At 47.4% G+C, this 23,783-nt stretch overlaps 1 protein-coding gene across 1 annotated transcript in view; it reads right to left on the bottom strand.

The window, feature by feature from the left end:
• LOC311223472 (general transcription and DNA repair factor IIH helicase/translocase subunit XPB-like) overlaps positions 1–23,783 on the bottom strand; it is a gene marked incomplete at its 5' end in the record, with an annotated part of 101,994 nt that overhangs the window by 15,848 nt on the left and 62,363 nt on the right. Inside the window, 2 exons of the mRNA XM_084308258.1 lie at positions 5,529–5,646; positions 20,946–21,042. Coding sequence (XP_084164384.1) covers positions 5,529–5,646; positions 20,946–21,042 — 215 coding nt within the window. The remainder of the gene's footprint in view (positions 1–5,528; positions 5,647–20,945; positions 21,043–23,783) is intronic.

Here is a 23,783-nt window from a genome sequence, read left to right on the forward strand (position 1 = left end):
GTCTCCCTCCTACAACAATTTGACCTGACTCCCACTGCCATGCCTCCCACCCACAAAGCAGGCAACTCCTTGGATCTCATATTTTCCCGTAACTCCAGCATCATTAACACCACGGTAACTCCCCTACATGTATCTGACCATTCCTTCATATCCTTCTCACTAACTCTCATGCTTAACCGAAAAGTCTTCACCCCAACTCAAACCGTCTCACTCAGACGCAACCTGCCCTCCCTATCCCCCTCCACCCTCTCCTCTGACATAATATCCGCTCTACCTTTGAGTGACACCTTCTCTGCTCTCCCCACAGAGATGGCAACCTCCACCCTCCTCTCAGCCCTTGCAACCTCCTTCGACAAGCTCTGTCCCCTCGTTGAGAAACCTGCCCGCCGTTCCCCACCCAGTCCATGGCTGACGGATGCAGTGAGAGAACAAAGACAGGTCCTGAGAGTGGCTGAGAGGAAGTATAGAAAGTCACGCCTCACTGCTGACATCGACACATATCACAACCTCTTGTTAACATTCTCCAAAACCATTACTAATGCCAAAGCTTCTTTCTTTCACCATAGGATCGAGGCCTCTGCCAAGAATCTTCGCAAACTGCATGCTACCATGTCCTCCCTCCTCACTCCCCCCCCACCTCCTCCTCCCTCATCTTTTTCTGCCGAAGACTTTGCGATTTTCTTTGAGGAAAAAGTGGAGAACATCCGCAGCTCCTTCTCCCAACCCCCACCCATTCCAAACGCTGAATCGAGAACCTCATCCTTCACTGTCATTTTTCTCTCCCATTACAGAAGCCGAGACCCTGACACTGGTAACGTCGAACCGTCCGACTACATGCCAGCTGGAACAGCTACCCTCCCCACTCCTCCAGACCATAGCACCGGACATCCTCCCATTCCTAACTGCAACCATCAACTCCTCACTCAACTCGGGGGTGGTCCCCACCTCCCTAAAACAAGCCAGAGTCACGCCCCTCATAAAAAAAAAAAACCTGAACCCCACCGTCATAGCCAACTATCGTCCTGTCTCTCTTCTCTCCTTCCTTTCTAAAACACTTGAACGTGCTGTATTCAACCAACTTACTGCTTATCTCTTACAGAATGACCTCCTAGACCCCAATCAGTCTGGCTTCCGGACTGGCCACTCCACAGAAACGGCCCTCATTGCGGTCACAGAGGCACTTCACTTAGCAAAAGCGAAAGGCCTCTCCTCTGTCCTGATTCTCCTAGATCTATCTGCAGCCTTCGACACAGTCAACCATCAGATCCTCCTCGCGGCCCTCGCAGGAATGGGAGTGGCTGGATCTGCGCTGACATGGCTGACATCATACCTCAATGACCGCTCCTACCAAGTGTCATGGAGAGGGACTCTGTCGGCCACCCGCCCCCTCCGGACGGGTGTCCCCCAGGGCTCGGTCCTAGGACCCCTTCTCTTCTCCCTCTACACTAAATCACTGGGTAACATTATCACGTCTCATGGCTTCTCATATCATTGTTATGCCGATGATACTCAACTCTTCCTCTCCTTCCCTCCCTCAGATATCCACGTCTCTGAGCGGATCTCGGCCTGTCTGTCCGACATCTCCGCCTGGATGACGACCAACCACCTCAAACTGAACCTAAGCAAAACAGAATTGCTCCACCTGCCGGCCAAATCCTCCCCCCTGACCGACCTCTCCATCACAGTCGAGAATGCAGCTGTGACCGCGTCGCCGACCGCCAAGAACCTTGGTGTTGTCCTCGACGACCAGTTGAACTTCTCTGCTCACATCGCAGCGACAACCAGAATCTGCAGATTCCTCCTGAGCAACGTCAGAAGGATACGCCCCTTCCTGACAAAAGAAGCCACCCAACTCCTCGTCCAATCAACAGTCATCTCCCGCCTCGACTACTGCAACGCACTGCTAGCTGGCCTCCCGGCCACTGCCACCAAGCCTCTTCAACTCATTCAAAACGCAGCGGCCCGCCTGATCTCAAACCTACCGAAATCGGCCCATGTCACCCCACTTCTCAGGGACCTGCACTGGCTCCCCATTGCTGCACGTATCCGCTTCAAGGCCCTCGACCTAGCATACCGTGCGGCAAAGGGAACCGCTCCCGCCTACCTCCGGTCAATGGTCTCTAACTACACACCCTCAAGACCCCTACGCTCTGCATCTTCTGGCCGCCTCAGATCTACTCCTATCCAAGCTCCCGGAGGGTCATCAAAGAGAAGCCGCCTATTCTCAGTCCTTGCCCCACAATGGTGGAATGAACTACCCATCCCAGTTAGGACAGCCGAATCCCGTCCAATCTTTCGCCGTCGACTAAAGACTCACTTCTTCAACCATTATCTGAAATGATAAAAAAAAAAAATCGAACCCCGACCAACCTTACTGTCATGCACTTGTCCTAATAAACTAACCTACACTGTAACACGCAACACTTTGATGAACATTGTTACTCAGCTGATAGAGTTATACCCTTCTTGCTGTCTTGTCGCACAGAACTTGTAAGTCGCTTTGGATAAAAGCGTCAGCTAAATGACTAAATGTAAATGTAAATGTAAATGTAGTACTCAACCTAGTACTCAACCTAGTACTCAACCTAGTACTCAACCTAGTACTCAGCCTAGTACTCAATCTAGTACTCAACCTAGTACACAACCTAGTACTCAACCTAGTACTCAGCCTAGTACTCAACCTAGCACCCAACCTAGTACTCAACCTAGTAATCAACCTAGTACTCAGCCTAGTACTCAACCTAGTACTCAACCTAGTACTCAACCTAGCACCCAGCCTAGTACTCAACCTAGTACTCAATCTAGTACTCAACCTAGTACTCAACCTAGTACTCAACCTAGTACTCAGCCTAGTACTCAACCTAGTACTCAACCTAGTACTCAACCTAGTACTCAACCTAGTACTCAGCCTAGTACTCAACCTAGTACTCAGCCTAGTACTCAACCTAGTACTCAACCTAGTACTCAACCTAGTACTCAACCTAGTACTCAACCTAGTACTCAGCCTAGTACTCAACCTAGTACTCAACCTAGTACTCAGCCCAGTACTCAACCCAGTACTCGACTAACTCAACCTAGGAACTCTCCCAGTCCTCCGCTCCCTGCCGTTGAAGACCTCTCTTCATGGAAAGATCTCGTCCAAGCAACAGTCAGGTCCCTTCACGGTGCGGCTGATGCCCAGACCACTGATCAGCCTTATGAAGCAGCCGACTTCCTCAACGCTGAGAAGGTCCTCCTTAAACGAACCCAGCTGGACTCATTCCCAGAGGAGATCAAGGCCCTCAAGTCTGACCGACCTCCTCCCCCAGACAGTCGTTTGGATCCACATCACCCCCTGACAAAGCTAATCATCCAAGATTATGATCAAACTCTTCTCCACCCCGGGCCTGAGGGTATTCGTTGATCTTCAATCCCGATTCTGGGTTCTACGTGGAAGAGAAGCAATCCGCAAGCATCAGCACACCTGCCGAGAACGTCATCTGCGGCGAGCAAAGCCTGACATGCCTAAAATGGCCGCCCTTCCGCCCTGTCGCCTGCGTCTCTACAAGCCCCCATTCTATTCCACCAGAGTAGACTGTTTTGGGCCATCTCACACCAAGATAGGGCCCCGGAGAGGCAGAAGTGGAGGAAGGACGGCAAGAAACAGTCGCTCGGCCAGGTGGCCCTCATCGTTGACCCGCGGCTTCCTCTGGCACTCTGGCCCGTTGGGAAGGTCACTCAGACGTACCCTGGAACTGACGAGCGCATCCGCACCGCAGCTGTCCAGGTGAAGGACAGAACATACCTGCGCCCTCTGTCCCGGCCGGTGCAGCTCCCGAGTCTCCCGGATACAGAGGACCCCTGAGACTTTCCTGTTTAGTTCAAAAGGTCTAAGTAGACTTTTGGGTGCGGCTGTGTAGGAAAGCCCTGCTAATAAGACTACTTTGTCCCGTAATAGCTCTTTAATATGTTGTTGTTGACAGGAAAGGGTAATTGATTTATGCCAGTGTAATCGTTCAGCGTGATGTGCTATGTTGCACTCTAGTCTTCTGATAACGTTACTGGCCCTTTAAGAGTTTCTCCGTTGAACGTGTGCACAAGCTGTTCTCTGTGCTGCTGCCTGACGGTGCGGCAGTAAGATCTGTCCCTTTGGGATAACGTGTGTGTCAATGAACGTGAGTACAGTACCTGTTTAGTTCCTGCCTAGTTCGTTCATTCAGTTTACTCTGTACTTAGTGTGTCTCCGCTGATCCATTCCTGTTGACGTTGTTCCCTCTGTTATTGAAACACTGCGCCGTTAGCTTAGCTACACGTTAGCCAACCTAGGTTCCCCCTGCTATGATATGCTGCTGCGCTGCGTGGTAGCCTAGCCGCACGTTAGCTAGCCTAAGCTATAACTATAACTCACTCATTACCCCTAGTGAATTGAATGTATCTTTACACCCGGTTTACAGTCCGCCTACCTATATATTGTTTACATGCACTGCATGAGTAATCCCCCTGCATAGGTTATGTAGGTTATATATAATAACTCCGGTTAAGTGAATGTCTTGGTTACTATAGTTGCACTGTATTGCTAATGAATATTATTGCAGCTATAGACCACATGTTTATGACATTATGTTTATGTGCGCCACTACTGTGTTTACTAATGTATACTGTATTGTATTCCTTTGTTTACTAATGTATACTGTATTGTATTCCCTTGTAGACAACCACACACACCGTTTGTTCCCAAATACAACCAGTAACTGCAGCACGCCTCTGTGTGATTCTTTAATCGGAGTTACAACGCCATAGTGTCCGCCAGCTCTATCAAACGCAACCCGTGGAGGCCCTAGCCCTCCGTTTCAAACCCCCAAAACACTGCTTTAAGAATGTTAATAACCACTAATCAACCCCCAAAACACTGCTTTAAGAATGTTAATAACCACTAATCAACCCCCAAAACACTGCTTTAAGAATGTTAATAACCACTAATCAACCCCCAAAACACTGCTTTAAGAATGTTAATAACCACTAATCAACCCCAAAACACTGCTTTAAGAATGTTAATAACCACTAATCAACCCCCAAAACACTGCTTGAAGAATGTTAATAACCACTAATCGATCAATTACCTTCACGACACAAACAACAGTAAATCACAGAAATACGTACATTGGTAGACTAAAAGAGGACACTAAGGTCTGACCAAGAGAGCATTTTTATGATGAAAAAGTACAAGTATCTGTTTCATCTCCTGACACAGATATCGTTTGGGTGAAAGACCATTGTGTCCTTGGAATGTATTCGTCATACTTGGCTCACAGGGAGTATTTACCACAAAGACCTATATTAGGCAGAACGTAGTTTACTGTCCTAGACATCGAGTTATTGCCCCTTTGAACAGGCAGATCAGTCCTTTCTTGGCTCGTAGAACCCTGTCGAGCCTCTGAGCATCCTGTCTGTGTGATCTGTTGATCAGACCTTTCTTGGCTCGTAGAACCCTGCCCAACCTCTGAGCTGCCAGTCTGTGTGATGTGTTTGAACATGCAGAAGTATCAGACCTTTCTTGGCTCGTAGAACCCTGCCAAGCCTCTGCGCTTCCTGTCTGCGAGATCCACCATGAGAGGAGATCTGGATCAGAACGTTGGCCTCTGGCAAATCAAAGGAAGTGTCTCCAACCTGTGATTAGTGACAGAAAACACAGTGAATGTAGCAGTGAGAGAGAATTTGGAGTTGCACAGACAAGCAGTGGATCTCAACCATTTTAGTAGCAACCCCTAAAAACAGAGGGTTACCTACCCCTTCCCAGTGACTTCCCCCCTTTCAGAGTATTTCACTCAGACCTCTCAAGTGTCTCCACATGTAAAAACAAAACACAAAGCTCCGTTTTCCTCACCTATGATGAAAAAAGGAAAATTGTCCCGTTTAGTCCTTTACAGTGTGTTCAGGGTGATAGGTGTATAGTTATATAGTGTATATAGTATAGGTATAGTGTATAGTTTCAAGTTTCAAGTTTCTTTAATAGTTGTCATACAGAAGTACAGAATACTTTTGTACAAAATGCTTCTTACTGTTGCGCTCCAGAGACTGTGCATGACAAGATAAGTATGAAATAAAAACATAGTAAAAATTAGAAGAAAAAAAAAGAGGTCACAGTGTTCAGTTTAGACATATGTACAATGTTCGTAGACGTAGTTACCATACAATATACAATACTGTGCAGTGTACTAATATACAATACTATATAGTGCAAGGCATAAATGGACAAGGTGCAGTTTAGGTACAATTCACAGTAGGTGTACGAGTTGTAGTGCAAATCCTTTATCAATAAATATAAAGTGTAAGTGTGTTTGTGTGATCTAAAGTGTGGAGAGTGGGTGCTGCAGTGTGTTGTTTGTTTGAGTGAGTGTGTGTGTGCGTGTGGGTGTGTGTGCTGTGTGCATTTGATGGTTGTTGCATAGTGATTATTGTTCGTTTAGCGATTATTGTTCGTTTAGCAGCCTGATGGCCTGGGGATAGAAGCTCCTTCTGAGTCTTTCTGTGCTCGCCATAAGACTCCGGTATCGCTTGCCTGACGGCAGCAGTTCAAAGAGGCAGTTGTTCGGGTGGCTCGAGTCCTTAATAATTCTCTTAGCCTTCCCCTTGCACCGCTTGTTGTAAATGTTCTGGAGGGTGGGAAGCCCCCCTCTAATTGTGCGTTCGGCTGAACGTGTCACTCTTTGTAGTCTGCTACGGTCCTGTGCAGTGCTATTCCCAAACCAGGAGGTGATGTTGCCGGTCAGGATGCTCTCTATTGTACATGAGTAGAAGTTCCTAAGGATCTTCTGACTGACTTGGAACTTCCTTAGGCGCCTGAGGAAGTAGAGGCGTTGTCGTGCCTTCTTCACAACACTGTCAATGTGTGTGGTCCATGTCAAGTCCTCGGATATGTGGGCTCCGAGGTACTTGAAACTGTTCACTCTCTCAACTGGTGCCCCGTCGATGCTGAGGGGGCTGTAGTCCTTGACCCCCGACCTCCTGAAGTCCACAATCATCTCTTTTGTTTTGCTGACGTTCAGGGAGAGGCAGTTCTCCTGACACCACTGTGACAGGTTCTCTACCTCTTCCAGGTAGGCCCTTTCGTCGTTGGCAGAGATCAGGCCCACCACTACTGTGTCATCAGCAAATTTGATGATGGTGTTGTTGTTCCGCTGTGCTACGCAGTCATGTGTGTACAGGGAGTAGAGGAGGGGGCTCAGAACACAGCCCTGGGGGGCCCCTATGTTGAGCGTGATGGATGAGGAGGTGCAGTTGCCGGCTCTTACCACCTGGGGTCTGCCCGTCAGGAAGTCCAGGACCCACTGGCACAGGTCATAGTTCAAGCCCAGGTCCCTGAGCTTGGCTATGAGTTTGGAGGGGACTATGGTATTGAATGCTGAGCTGTAGTCGATGAACAGCATTCTCACATAGTTCCCCTTCCTCTTGTCCAGATGTGATGCTGCTGTGTGCAGCACATGGGCTATGGCGTCCTCCGTGGACCTGTTGGGGCGATATGCAAATTGCAGAGGGTCCAGGTTGATGGGGAGGGAGGAACAGATGTAGCCCTTCACTAGCTTCTCAAAGCACTTCATGGCTATGGAGGTGAGGGCTACAGGGCGGTAGTCGTTGAGGCAAGCGGGCGTAGATTTTTTGGGTACAGGGATGATGGTGGACTTCTTCAGACAGGTGGGGATGACGGCCTGTTCCAAGGACAGGTTGAAGATGTCAGTGAATACCGGGGCCAGTTGGTCGGCACAGACTTTTAGGACGCGGCCGGGGATGCCGTCCGGTCCTGCTGCCTTCCTGATATCCACTTTTTTAAAGATCCGTCTCACCTCATGCTCTGTTACCCTGAACACTGAGTCTCCATCAGCAGACCCCCCCCCCCCCATTGCCGTGGTTTGTAGGCTGGTGTTGTTATTCACAGCCTCAAACCTCGCATAGAAGGAGTTGAGATCATTTGCTAAGGAGATGTCACTGTTCATATAGTGTATAGTTATATAGTGTATAGAGTATAGGTATAGCAGGGTTTCCGTTAGCCGGTAATTACCGGTATTTGACCGGCAAAATCTGTTGAAGTCCGACATATTTAATCTCTCCGGTCATAATGTCCGGTGAAAATAATTCCCTCTAAGCACAATTTGATTATTTGAATTGTATTAAAATAGGCTAAAATTAAATAGCCTATGCGATGAACGAAACAATCATTACATTTGATTCATCGTTGCTTCACCAAGCAGGTCTAATAATGACAACGACGTTGTCAGCGAGAGCTTAGTGCTGGGTTTGCGAGTGCATGCAGCTGCAGAGCCACAGAACCCACCAGCAATGCCGGCACAGTGCAATACTCCAATTCAGCCATTGGCAATTCAGCTGTTGGGTGGGGGGCACTGCTGAGCGGTCCCCAGATAGGGCCTGAAAACAGCTGAATATGCGGCTCTGCAGCGGCATACTCTCGCAAATAAGTCGTTGGGAGGTGGAGATTCATCACGCAAACCCACGATAATGTTGCCGTCTCTCTCTGCCAAATTTCTCAGTTCTTCGCTTGATATAATTCATACAAATGTCCAATATAACGGAATTCGTTAGCTCATGAAAATGTGATTATAACAGACTGCTGTTTAATAATGTCGGGCCGACTGCCCACAGACACCTATTTGATTTAAAGTCAGCAGCAGCACGGAGTCTCAGGACTTATTTGATTTGGAATATAATTACTGTATACGCAAAAGTAGCCTAGTTTTAAGCTCAATAAACTCTGACCGGAATTTCTCTCAATTGACCGGTAGATTGAAATCTACCGGACACTGAGGCCGGCAACAATTTTTTCTAACGGAAACCCTGAGGTATAGTGTATAGTTATATAGAGTATAGCATATAGTTATGTTGCTGTAGCAATGTTCTGTGTAAAAAGATGACTCCACTTCCACTTGTGTGTAAGATACCAGAATAACTTGAAAAAGAATCTGTTGATTAGCCATTGCAACAGAAAGTCAACTGGGTCGGCAGAGCTACAAGGCAGATGTGAGCTTTTAGTCCACTGCTTTCAATGATTTCATTTTCAAACATAAGACTTGTTTGCTACTCTGTAAACAATGTCTTTTTGGATAACATAATATCAACTAGGGCTGCTTGATTATGGCAAAAAATTATAATCATGACTATTTTGATTTAAAATTGAAATCACGATACGACTGAATTAGTTTGACTTTTCTTCTCGACCAAAGGCTGCCTTTCTGTCATCTTCTACAAGTTACCAAAGACATTTTTAAATAGCAATAGGGCCATGGCTCCCTCCTCCCTCTCAACTGGATGCGGAAACTACTATATATATATATATAGTGTTGTGAAGGATCAGATTAAACCGAATATGTATATTTATTTATATATATATATTTAATTGTATTTGTATATCGTTTGATATCCCCTGTATATTCCTTGTACAATATGCATTGAATATCCCCGTTTCTACTAAACAGCCCATAATAGTTTCATTCTACCATTGGACTAGAACCTGGCGCCAGGTTGCCATACCCCTAGGTTCAAGTTCAATCGTGCCGCCTAACATGTCGAGGCAGCCCCCGGTTCCGCGCAGTAATATGCCGGGCGAAATACGTGTGGTACTATTTGTTCATAGCGCATATATATATGACGCTCGTAAAGTAGAACTTTCTTTTAGTCCAGTTCTTTACCCTCCAACAGAGTGACAGACGCAAAAGCCTCCCCACGAAGCACGTGCGGTGTAGTAGGGCCTACTTGGCCCAGAATAGGCATTGAGATATCGTGTAGATTAATAGTTGAATGGTCATAGTTTGGCACCATACCGTCGAGTTGGACGTATTCTATTAAGCTAATAATAGTCTATTTATGTATGGTGCATCGTTCGGTTCGAGTTCTACAGTTATCAGTACCCCCATCGTTCCTGACGTTATCTGGACGCTTATCCAGGCTGGTCAGACCCCTAGTGGTGATTGCATCCGAGGAGCTCCGGGTCAAGAGCGACTGGACCTGTATATTGGATTACTCTACCCGACGACGGCGAGCCTTCCACGGCTCTTGGATTATGCTTTATGTGCTTTGATTATTCCATGGATAAAGGCCAACACTGTTGAGTGTTGGAATTACCCCCCGGAGAGGACTACAGGTGAGGCGGCGCTCTACACGTGAGGTCGCGCCACGTCTCTCCGTTGTGGACCGGCAGATACCGTTCCACAGAGGGTCCAGCTGTGTTCGTCTACGGCCCCAGGTTCTGTGGGCACTGGGTCTAAGACTTTGGATTCTCCCAAGACACCGTCGGCCAGATGGGATACCGCCAGCGACTTCTCTAACCCCCCCCTCCTACTGTCTTACAACCAGCGGGACCCCCCCCCCCCCCCCTTAGTGTATCCAGCTATAATTATTTAAGTACTATCGCTATCGTTTCCTAAATATTCCAGGTTGTATACTTACTCCCTGCGCAACCAGAGATTGGACATTCAATGTTGATTTACCTACGAATACTCATTTGCCATAAAAGTGCATACTTAACATTTCAAATCATAAATGTAATTAAGTGAATATTGTGTACACCCTTTGCTGTATTAAATATTCGATTTGGTCCATTTGTGTTGGTTCGTTTCATCAGGTGGGAAAGTGTTCATCATACTTATATCTTGTACTGGGTGGCCAGAAGTTAAAGTACATGAGGTAGTGGTATTAAATATCATATCTAACAATACAGTCAGGGAATTGTACCCCTCAGCTACAATTGGTCCTTCGAGCCGGAGGGTAACTAGTGTAATATTAATATAGTGTTATTAATATCGAAATGGCCTATGATGAACACTCCACGAAACGATCCTCCTAACCTAGAACGCCCGCGGCGCAGACGACAGACACCTCAGTACTTAGAGGCTTACACTGTCAGTCAACTACCTAGCCTTCGACAAACGGTAAACGTAGTAAAAGTAGAAAGTAAAATTATGTCTGACCTTAACGACCAGGTTTCCCCGACCACAGAGGCCCTAGTAGGTCCTAATGTAACTGACCAAGCCCACGGTGGAGACCAGGAGGGAATTGACATGCCTTTACCCCCCGCCACTACTAAAGAAGTAGTCCCCGACACGCCCCGGGAGGAAGACAACCCTACAGAGAGAGAACTCTGCACGGAAGAAGAAGAGGAGAGCGCCGAGGAACTAGAGCTCCAGGACTCCCCAACGAGTACCCCCAGGAGCGGTTCACGCAGGAGCGGCTCACCTCCACTACCGCCTTCCCCCAGCGAAGCGGAGAGGATACTACAACAGGCGTTCCTCGTCAGCCTGACAGCCTCTACCGAACGCGATCGGCTCCAAGCACAGACGCTTAGCGAGCGCGAACGTCTCCAAGCCCAGGCGACCAGCGAGCGCGAACACCTCCAAGCACAGCAACGGAGCGAAGAACAGCGCACAAGGCTGGAGATGAGACGCTTCCAGATGGAAGAGAATATGGCAAGAGACCGCGCCGACGCCCAGCGCACCGCTGCCGGTGCCCAAAGAGACGCAGAGCGCGACAGACTACAAGCGCAACTAATAGAGCAGCTGATCAAACGGACAACTCCCTCTCCCTCCGCCAGGGGCTCAAGGAACTCGTCGAGACAGCAGTCAAGAGCAGCGTCACCGCAACGAGCAAGCGACCCTGAACTTGACCAACAGACCGAGTCTAGACCCCCCGCAGACCCCCTTCCCATACCGGTCCAAGCGAGACCCAGCTACAAGGAAGGAGCGGCCTACACTGCGGAGAAGCTAAATAAACGATTACAAGATCTGGAAGATTTGATAGAAGAAGAAGAGGGAGAAGAGGAGAACCAAGCCCGACGACAGCACAGTACTCCACCGGACCAGGAGGTCCCATACAGTCCAGGCTATACCCCCGTGGCGCTGCGCTACAGACCCCCGACTCTATTTACGGGTGAGCACGACGCACGACCAGCCCCGAGGAACAGTACCTGGACCAGCGGGCCATGGTACCCTGCCAGTACCGGCCCACAGCGAGGCGCAAGAGGGGACTCGCCCAGGAGGTCTCTCCCCCAACGCTCGCCGATGTATTCGCCATCCACGGCGTCATACAACGCCACGCCATCAATCCCAGACTTCGTCTATGAGAGTCGAGCACAGTACACGGAGCTCCGGATGTGCTTAGAGACAATGCTGGCGGATGTCATTGATGAACGCCACAAGTATGCAATATTATTGAAGCACCTGAAAGTACAGCGAGCACACAATATAGCGCTAGCCTATGCTACCTCCTCGACCCCATACACAGCGGCCCTTGCAGCGCTGGATCAAAGATATGGACGTATATGGGATTACGTAATCCAGGAGATAAGGCATATTGACCGCCTACCCCCAGCCACAGACAATCGCTCACTAGATGACCTGTCAATCAAAGTGCAGTCCCTGGTGGGGATGCTGGGAGCTCAACGGGAGAAGGGCAGGCATGAGCTGTACGCCAACTCTAACGTTGAGAGGATTTTGGAGAAGCTGCCACCCGCAAGACAGGAGCGCTTTCGGCGGCAGAGGGACTACCGAGATCCCGACGGCCCCGAGCCATCCCTCCTTGATCTGGCCGACTTCCTGGCGAGAGAGGTCAGCAGCTTACGACTGGACACCTTCGGGCGGAGCACGCCAAGCTCCAGAGAGGGACCCAGGAGAATAAATGATGGAAGAAGATCGGTGACTGTCATGCACCAATCAGAGTCAGTACCGAGCAGTAAGAGTCACAGCACCCCCTCGAGGAAGGAGACGTGGAAGATAGCGTGTCCCTACTGTGAGAAAGAACACTGGCTGTCACAATGTGACACATTCACAAAGATGAATGCAGAAGAAGTGAGCCAATGGATAAAGTCCAACCGGCGCTGTTATCGATGTGCGCGGCCCCACATGGCAGCCGAATGCCGCCTAAAGAAAAGGTGCAGCCGGTGCGATGGAGCCCATCTAGATATACTACACGATAGTAACGGAAGACGGCCTACACCTGCACCACGGAGCGGCACCAAGGCAAGTGTCATGTACATTGACCCCGCCAGCAGCAACGGAGCTCAAGTGCTCTTAAAGGTAGTCCGTGTGACATTGAGCTACCAGGATAAAGTCATGGACACTTACGCCGTCCTCAGAGAAGACCCTTCTGCTCGCCTCCGCTGCGACTCAACTGGGACTGCGGGGGAGCAAGAACGAAATGACGATTCGGACAATAAGAAGAGATTTGAAGACGATAAAGGGCGAGAATGTCTCCTTCACTATCGCAGCCAACGGGCAGCCAGAGCGACAGTACAAGATCACAAATGCTTTCACCAGCCAAGAAATAGGACTCTCGCAGTACACCTACCCTGTCACCAAGTTGATGGATAAATATGTGCACCTGCGCCAATTACCTATCCCGCTCATAAACGGCGCTACCCTGACCCTGTTGATAGGCTCCGACCATGCAGAACTCATAGTCCCGATTGACCGGGTCCACACCGGTCCCCGAGGCTGTCCTGCAGCCGTCGAGACCCGCTTAGGATGGACATTACAAGGCCCCCTCGCTAAATCTCTCAACCGAACCGCAGCCACTAGCTGCTTCCACTCCCGAACGACAGAAGAAGACACCACTCTCCTGCAGCATGTCGAGAGGCTATGGACCCTAGAGACAATGCCCTTTAAGAACGAAAGGAAAGACATTCGCTCTAAAGAAGACATTTACGCCATCCACCTACTCGAGCAGGGGACAAAGAGAGTCACAGTCGGCGGAGTGATGAGATACGCAACTCCACTCCTGAGGAGAGAGGGAATGCCCCCCTTTCACGCAAAGAAAGACGCCACGGAGCGCTATCTACTGAACACAGAGCGGCGCCTCGCCAAAGACCCCGCTCAACAGAGTGTGTACCGAGCTGAGATTGAGAAGCTAATCACAGCGGGACACGTAACAAAGATTGACATTAAAGAGGCCGATCAGACGACCGAATCATGGTACGTGCCGCATCACAAGGTCCATCACAATGGCAAGGATCGCATTGTGTTTAACTGCAGCTACCAGATCGGATCCCAAAATCTGAATAAAGAGCTTTTGCCCGGCCCCACACTCGGCCCCTCCCTACTAGGCGTGCTACTGCGCTTCCGCCAGGACAAGGTGGCTATAAGCGGGGATATCAAAGGGATGTTCTTGCAAGTGAGACTAGTAGAGGAGGACAAGCCTCTGCTACGGTTCCTATGGAGAGAGAAGATCGGAGATGAGAACCCATCCATCTACCAGTGGGAAGTACTCCCCTTCGGAACCACATGCAGCCCGTGCTGTGCTACATTTGCACTACAGAAACACGTCACAGAGGACCCAACAGCAAATGAAGAGGTCCAACACAGTGTGAAGAACAGTTTCTACGTAGACAACTGTCTACAAAGCGTCTCGACTCAAGAAGAAGCCGAGGCTCTCCTAATCAAGTTACGCGCCTCCCTAATCAAAGGAGGCTTTGATCTCAGGCAGTGGGCCAGCAGTGACCCGCACGTATTGCGCAGCCTCTCCTCCGCAGACAAGGCTGCCAGCAGCGAGACCTGGATGGCGACAATCCCAGGAGAAGCCCAAGAAATGACACTAGGATTAGTCTGGCGCTTCAAAACAGACTCGCTCCACTATAGACACAAACCCTTGGCTCCAGAGCAAGGAAGGTCGGCGGCGATACCGACCACCAGACGGAGTGTGTACAGAACACTCGCCAGACAATATGACCCGCTGGGATGTATTCTACCTTACACCACCAGGGCAAAGATGATTGTACGAGCACTATGGGACAAGGACCAGGGCTGGGACGACCCAATACCCGCACACCTTGCCTCAACATGGAGAGAGTGGGAGACGGAACTCCGCTCACTCCCAGGTGTTAATATACGCCGCAGCTACTTCCCATCCACAGTGAGGCCAGAGACATGCGAGATTGAGCTACACGTCTTCAGCGATGCCTCCGAAGTAGCCTACGGATCGGTTGCTTATTTGCGTGCCCAAGAGATGGGAGGAGAGATACACACTGCTTTCATACTGGCCCGCTCAAGGATAGCCCCACGTAAGCAACAATCTATCCCACGTCTAGAGCTCTGCGCAGCCCTCGCAGGAGCGCATCTAGCCACGTTAATCCAACGTGAACTCACCATTCCGGTGCATAGAACAATCTTGTGGTCAGATTCCACGACAGTACTCACATGGATTAAGTCTGATTCATGCAGATACAAAGTCTTCGTGGGAGTCAGAGTCACCGAGATTCAGGAACTAACAGAAGAAGCAAGCTGGAGATATGTGGATACCAAACACAACCCAGCTGACGTCATCACCCGAGGAATGTCCCTGGATGACCTAACCCGTCACAACATCTACAGTGACGGACCAGCATTCCTCCAGCTCCCGGAAGGAGATTGGCCTACGCCCAACCCGAGGGAAGCAAGTAGAGAGGAGGCTGAGAACAAGAAGCCTATGTTCTGTGGACTGAGCACTGTCGCCTCCACAGACCCGAACATAGATGACTGCATTACCCTAGAGAGTGCGCAACAAAGGACATTCCTGCGGCACCACCCAGAGATTCAGTCCACCACTGACATGTCAGCAGCTGACTACGAAGAAGCAGAACTTCTTCTACTACAACGAGCCCAGAGAGACTCGTTCCCCGATGAGCTAGACTGTCTACAGGGAGGAAACCCCGTCCCATCAGACAGCAGACTGATTCACCTGGCACCAGAGAGTGACGCACATAATCTCATCAGAGTGGGTGGTCGCCTGCGGAGAGCCCCCGATCTACCAGATGACATTAAGCACCCGATCGTCTTGAACAGCCGACACAAGGTCACAGAGCTGATCATAAAGAAATACGACGAGGATGTGCACCACGCCGGAGCAGAGAGAGTCTTCGCGGAGATCAGACGTCGTTATTGGATATTACAAGGGAGAGAAGCAGTACGGCGCTTCCAGCGAACCTGTCTAGACTGCCGTAAGTGGCGCGCGCAGCCCAGCATACCACGGATGGCTGACCTACCCCCCTGTCGCCTCCGAATCGGCGACAAGCCATTCCACTCCACAGGCATGGACTGTTTTGGCCCGTTGTATATAAAAAGAGGAAGAGGCACCGAGAAGCGGTGGGGTATTGTATTCAAATGCATGACCACCAGAGCGATACATATCGAGCTCCTTCCGACCATGAGCACAGACTCATTCCTTATGGCCTTCCGGAGATTCATATCACGGAAAGGACAACCGTCTACATTGTTGTCTGATCACGGGACCAACTTCAAAGGCGGAGAAAGAGAGCTGAGAGAGAGCTTCCAAGCTATGGGCCCAGAACTTAAGACCCACCTCGCTCCAGCCCAGGTTGACTTCCAGTTTAATCCCCCGAACGCACCCCACTTCGGTGGAACCTGGGAACGAGAAGTACGCTCTATAAAGACAGCCCTGTATGCCGTACTCGGAGCCCAGACTGTGGCAGAGGAAGTCCTAATGACAGTCCTCACGGAGATCGAGGGAGTATTGAACTCCAAACCCCTCGGTTACGTCTCCAGTGATGTAGCAGATGTCGACCCAGTCACCCCCAACACACTCCTAATGGGGCGGCTGGACCCCACGCTACCCCAGACAATGTACAGGCCCGAAGAAGCGAACGGCCGAAGAATGTGGAGGTACAGCCAAGTACTAGCTGACAAGTTTTGGAGCAGCTTCCTACTTCACTACCTACCGTCTCTACAGACCCGCCAGAAGTGGGTAAAAGAGAGAGACAATTTGACAGAAGGAACAGTCGTCATGATAGTTGACCAGTCACTCCCCAGAGCTATGTGGCCGGCTGGCCGCGTAAGCAAAGTGATCACCGGTGCCGATGGCAAGGTCCGAGCAGCTGAAGTACTCGTCCAAGGGCGCACCTACACACGGCCCGTGGCGAGGCTCATAGAACTGCCCCGACTCCCAGATACTATCGATGATGACCATGACCCTATGACTTTGTGAGTTGACTGACCTTACAGCGGACCTTGAGTGGAAGACAGTGCGGTTAATCTGTCTCTGCTTAGCTAATTAGGTGGGACTAATTAGGGGGCGGCTGTTGTGAAGGATCAGATTAAACCGAATATGTATATTTATTTATTAGGGCTGTCAGTTTATCGCGTTAATTAGATTAATTAATTACACAGCAAATTATCGCGTTATGAAAATTAACTCAAAATTAATTACAAAAAAAAGTTTTTTTTTTTTTTTTTTTTTAATAATATTTTGTATCTCATTCATTCCATAAGAATGTAGAATACACATATACAGATTTTTTTTTAATATGGTCCATTTGCATGTTCTTGGTATCTGATTCTAGGGACATCTATGAATCTCAGGGAATGTATTCCCAGTGTCAGAAATACTGTGGGCTAGATCCACAAAGAATGGATTGCACAGTGCAAGTTGCACCCTTACTTACAATTCATTATGAATTGAAAATGGGGGACCCTGATGTAAACAAGACGAAAGTCTTTCTCTGATCTGCATCCCCTTAACAATTGTGTGTATTGAGCCGTACTGTATTGTACCCATTCTGCAATCTGTTAATAACATTTTCATTCAATCACTCAATCTGTGCTGTGATTGATTGAATGAAAATTTTATTTTGAGTAAATTGTAATGAACCAAATGAGAATATCAATATTTTTTTTGTTATCTTTGACTGTGAATAACACCATGCTCAAATTGACCAGACCTGAAAAATCTAAGCAAATTAATAGATGGAAGATGATTAAACAGAAGGTTTTGTAGATACAGTACTGAATTCTGCCATCCGGACACATGCAATTTGAAATATGATTATAGAATATAGAATATCAGGCATAAAATGGTTATGCGATTAAAATGCGATTAATTAGATTAATTAATTACAAATCCTGTAATTAATTAGATTAATTTTTTTAATCGCCTGACAGCACTATTATTTATATATATATATTTAATTGTATTTGTATATCGTTTGATATCCCCTGTATATTCCTTGTACAATATGCATTGAATATCCCCGTTTCTACTAAACAGCCCATAATAGTTTCATTCTACCATTGGACTAGAACCTGGCGCCAGGTTGCCATACCCCTAGGTTCAAGTTCAATCGTGCCGCCTAACATGTCGAGGCAGCCCCCGGTTCCGCGCAGTAATATGCCGGGCGAAATACGTGTGGTACTATTTGTTCATAGCGCATATATATATGACGCTCGTAAAGTAGAACTTTATTTTAGTCCAGTTCTTTACCCTCCAACAGAGTGACAGACGCAAAAGCCTCCCCACGAAGCACGTGCGGTGTAGTAGGGCCTACTTGGCCCAGAATAGGCATTGAGATATCGTGTAGATTAATAGTTGAATGGTCATAGTTTGGCACCATACCGTCGAGTTGGACGTATTCTATTAAGCTAATAATAGTCTATTTATGTATGGTGCATCGTTCGGTTCGAGTTCTACAGTTATCAGTACCCCCATCGTTCCTGACGTTATCTGGACGCTTATCCAGGCTGGTCAGACCCCTAGTGGTGATCAGTGATGCCGGTAACGCGTTACTAAGTAACGCGTTATTGTAATCTGATTACTTTTCCCCGAAAATAGTAATCTAACGCGTTAATCTTTAAAAGCCAGTAATCTGATTGCAGTTACTTGTCCAAGTGGCTGTGCATTACTATTTCGTTACTATCTCATCATAAATTCATAATGCAGGCGGAATGCAGTATTTTATTTCGTTTTCGACAGTCAAAAATACATTTTTGAGCTGTTTTTCTTATTTGGGAGTGACGTGGTGTGGCAGTGAAAGGGTTACACAAGAATGTGGCCCGCGGCGTGACTGGACTCTCTGTCTGTGAGTGACTCTGCTTTGGCCCAATCACATTCCCCATCCACAGTCTGCGAATCAGAGGCAGAGTAGGGCGGGTCTTCACAGCACGTCATGTGACATATGCGCCAATCGTGTGACAGCAGGGCTCCGTTGCATTCGTCTGAGAATTCCACCCCAAAACGCTTACAGGAAGAAAAAACGCGGCTTATTATTATTACCGAGGCGCGCAGCTTATTATATTATTAAAACAGCTACTTGTGGGCACTCATAAAAACACCGTGGTCTACAAGTTGTTTAGCGAGAGGATGGTGGTAATGTGCTTCAATAGAACAATGGATCAATGCCATGTCAAAACTCGGCTCCGCTGATCTGAAGTGAAGGGCTCCGCAGTACACACACAGACACACACACACGCGCGCGCGCACACACGGGATCGCAGCAGCCACACACACATTTCCACTGTCCAATTGACAAGCGCCCTTTTCGACCGCGTGACATTGTTCAGATGTTTCAACTTCACCCCCAGAACCGCACCGAGTCCACCAAAACTGTGTGAAAAAAATGTGAAAGCGACCTAAACGTAAATACTGTCTACCGCTAAAAACAGCACATCCAATTGCATTGAAAGCATCTGGAATCACAACACTACGACGCTTCGACTAGGTACAGGAGGACTCGGAGGCCAGCCAAACAGCAAAAGAGAGAGATTGTTTCTTTCCCTATTGATTAATGTATATTTGATGGTGGCAGAGCAAAAGCTCTTATTTGCCAGATTTACAGTTAATTTACATGTTAAAGAGAGACTGATTGTATGTTTATAGAGAGACATTTATAAAAACAATTTAATAGTTACAGTTGATATAATTGAATAGTTCAGCCTGCATTTGTTAGATGTGAATGGATACACTGGTTTTGTAAAACCACTGGCTGGCTGCTCTAATGCTGTGAGCATCATAGACTGTTGCTTTACCATACTTGATGGTACAGAAGCTGAAGCACTAGTTTAACAATTTACGTTATGTGCAGAGAAACAAGTTAAAAACAATTTATGCACTTTCAATAAAGCGTTTTAAAAAAACTGTTGGGGGAACGACGACGACTTCGTAACCTAGTTACTTTCAAAGTAACTAAGTTACTCTGATAATCAAGTAATCAGTAAAGTAACTTGGATTACTTTTTAAAGGAGTAATCAGTAATCAGTAATCGGATTACTTTTACAAGTAATCTGTGGCATCACTGGTGGTGATTGCATCCGAGGAGCTCCGGGTCAAGAGCGACTGGACCTGTATATTGGATTACTCTACCCGACGACGGCGAGCCTTCCACGGCTCTTGGATTATGCTTTATGTGCTTTGATTATTCCATGGATAAAGGCCAACACTGTCGAGTGTTGGAATTACCCCCCGGAGAGGACTACAGGTGAGGCGGCGCTCTACACGTGAGGTCGCGCCACGTCTCTCCGTTGTGGACCGGCAGATACCGTTCCACAGAGGGTCCAGCTGTGTTCGTCTACGGCCCCAGGTTCTGTGGGCACTGGGTCTAAGACTTTGGATTCTCCCAAGACACCGTCGGCCAGATGGGATACCGCCAGCGACTTCTCTAACCCCCCCCTCCTACTGTCTTACAACCAGCGGGACCCCCCCCCCCCTTAGTGTATCCAGCTATAATTATTTAAGTACTATCGCTATCGTTTCCTAAATATTCCAGGTTGTATACTTACTCCCTGCGCAACCAGAGATTGGACATTCAATGTTGATTTACCTACGAATACTCATTTGCCATAAAAGTGCATACTTAACATTTCAAATCATAAATGTAATTAAGTGAATATTGTGTACACCCTTTGCTGTATTAAATATTCGATTTGGTCCATTTGTGTTGGTTCGTTTCATCAGGTGGGAAAGTGTTCATCATACTTATATCTTGTACTGGGTGGCCAGAAGTTAAAGTACATGAGGTAGTGGTATTAAATATCATATCTAACAATACAGTCAGGGAATTGTACCCCTCAGCTACATATAGTATAGACCTCTGAACAGACACCTGGATAAAAGCAGCCGCAGGCTTGTTAAGATTGTGTCTGCTTTTGTGTCAACAAGGTCCAGCTGGACCAGTGGACTATTTAACACACAGGAACCATCTACGCTACCTTGGAGATGAAGATGGTGTTGATCTTAGGGTTGTGTTTGAAGTTCTGTAAGATCTGCATGCGCTCCCCCTGGGAGGTAGGGCCGTAGATATATGGCCTGGAGTGGACAGAGCAGAGAGATGAGAACATTTTGTAGTACAAACCATTTAGTTTTAACCTTTATTTAACCAAGCAGGTCAATTAAGAACAAATTATTATTTACAATGATGGTAACAGGGAAAGGGGACAAAAGATGGTATAAAATAGAAAAGAGACAGATGATCATTTTACGATAATTAAAACACACATCAAACAAACAACCAAATAAACGTACAAGTTATATAATACATGAAGCAGAACAGACAAATTACAGTTAAAAGGCAGGGTGACAGTTGCAGATGTGTGTAAACAACTCTGTGATAGAGTCCTTAACACTTTGAATGCCCATCACGAGATATCTCGGGTTATCAGCCCGCGGGTTGAATGCCCATCACGAGAATTCTCGTTTAATTTGTATTAGCGATCTGAATTCATATTTCATCAACCGAGTCTACCGTTGGTAAACCTGCCCCGCCAGGCGCTCAGATGTGAAAAAGCGCCCCCTATCGTCTCCCAGGTGGTAATGCACCATTTTGGATTGGACTCAATGAAAATGGATGAGAATAAAAAACTCCGGAATCCACATTTTACTTCTCACGCATGTAACCGGAGCCGATCAGATTCATTCTGGACCCTCAGCACAGCGTGTAATGTGTTTTACAGTATACGCGTGGGATCAATAAAAGGATCGATTTTTGGAATGGCGATCAGGAATTGGAATAATCCATTTGGATACCATCTGATCTCAGGTAAGGAATCTCTTTTACCAGTCTTAGGATAATCAGACCTGTTTTCACGGAGATATAAGCTTTTCCCCTATAATGTGATATGGCTGTTTGACTGTAAGAGCGATCAGGAACTGAGAGAATCGATTTTCAGATCGGGCAGATTAGACACATAGCCATACTGTAATTTAAAACATAGATTAGGCGATATTAATGCTAACATTGAAGTGGATGGTGGGCATTCAAGCACTAAATGTGCGCTAAGTGTTAAAAGCAGTGAGGGGGATCAATTTGTCCATTTTCAAAGTATTTTGCACCTCGTTCCAACTACTGGGAGCAGCAAATTGGAAGGAGGATTGACCAAAGGAAGTGTTAACACGGGGAACATCTAGCGAGATATGGTAAGCAGCTCTGGTTTTATAGGGAGTAGATGAACATTTTAACCAGTGTATCAAATAAGGAGAGGTCAGACCAAGGAAGGTTTTGTAAACGAGTGTTAGCAAATACATTTCTCGTCGAGAGTATAACAATGGCCAATTTACAGACGTGCATACAGTGATGTGTTGAAAAGGGGGCATTTGTAGCAAATCTAATTGCTTAGAGAATAGTGTGGTATAATATCTAATGTTCTCATGTAAATATAGTCCCCTCCCCTATATCCCCTTACCTGTGCCCCCCCCTCTCTGTGGAATAAGACACTCCCCTCCCCTGTGTCCCCATTACCTGTACCACCCCCCCCCCATCTGACCTATCAAATGGGACCACACCCCCCCCTGTTAACTATATAGATCTCCTCCCGAGATCTATCCAGGTCTTCTTACCTGGGTAAATTCAGCTGATCACCTGGGGGGAAGCCCTCAGCCATTATCTCTATGTATTCTATCTGTTTGGTTAATAAACCTTTGTTATTATCCAAACCTCGGTTGACTGAGACATTCTTCATCAGGATATCCACAAATATCCCACAATTGGCGTCTACGAACTTGTGACGGACTCTTGCGTCCTACCGGCGTGCTGTATTGTTTCAACTATACAGAGAAAAGTGAGTATAATAGGATGGTCGACCAAAATTGTATGGCAAGGAATTAAAACCTTCCCGCTTTTCTCTGTGCCAGGTGAACATTACAGAATGTTGTCAAATATTGAGATCATGGCTGAGTAAGAATAATGTGCATTAATATATCTGATCTGTATTGAGAATCGTACCGGGGAAACGCGTGTACCTGGGTCCTTATCTGGACAGATGTTCTGAGAGGATGGGTTGTTGTGCTATTCCCGGATTTGAGCTGTTGCCAAACCGAAAGTTAGGGCACAAAATAAGGTTGTTGGTTTGCTACTCTATTGGAACCTATTAATTACCAGAGTAGCGTCAAAATATTCATTGTTTCAACCTCAAACTAAGCCCACAATCTCTTCCACTCCTGAAAACGATGTATTTGGATTGAAATAACCAAATGATTATACAGATAGCGGGAAGATGACCTGCGATGCCTCGGTAGTACGTGAATGTACATTTAACGGGACATTAGTCGCGGGTCCAGGGACCGAGAGTATGATTAAAAGGTATATATAATCTAATATATCGCTGGTAAATTTCGAAGTCAGGTTCGGTCGTTATGACTTTAATAACGATGTGTAGTTATATATCAAGGGATAAATGCCTTGTCGCAGCAGATGCTGGCCGACTAAACGTACAGCGGTCCAATACAGTCAGATATACACGCACGTTAACTTATATGTATTAATGTTTGTTTGTCTGTTTAAAGTCTCGTTTGTATGTGCACAGTATGCCGACTGATATCGCGCCGAGCATTGAGAGACGAGTTAACATTATGGGAATAACATTGGGGTACAACTCGCGCGACATGCAACGTCCGGTTGGAAATTATAGTTTTATCGTTTCTATTTGTTTACGTTTCACTATGCACAAGTGACGTTCATTCGGTTACAAAACGCTGGTTTAAGGAAAATTCCAGGCTATTGAGAGCTCGCGGAACTAGTACTGCAGGATTGCAAAGCGTTATTTCCGAGGCAA

This window comes from Notolepis coatsorum (genome assembly GCF_963971535.1).
Source record: "Notolepis coatsorum genome assembly, chromosome: 2".
Lineage (NCBI taxonomy): Eukaryota > Metazoa > Chordata > Actinopteri > Aulopiformes > Paralepididae > Notolepis > Notolepis coatsorum.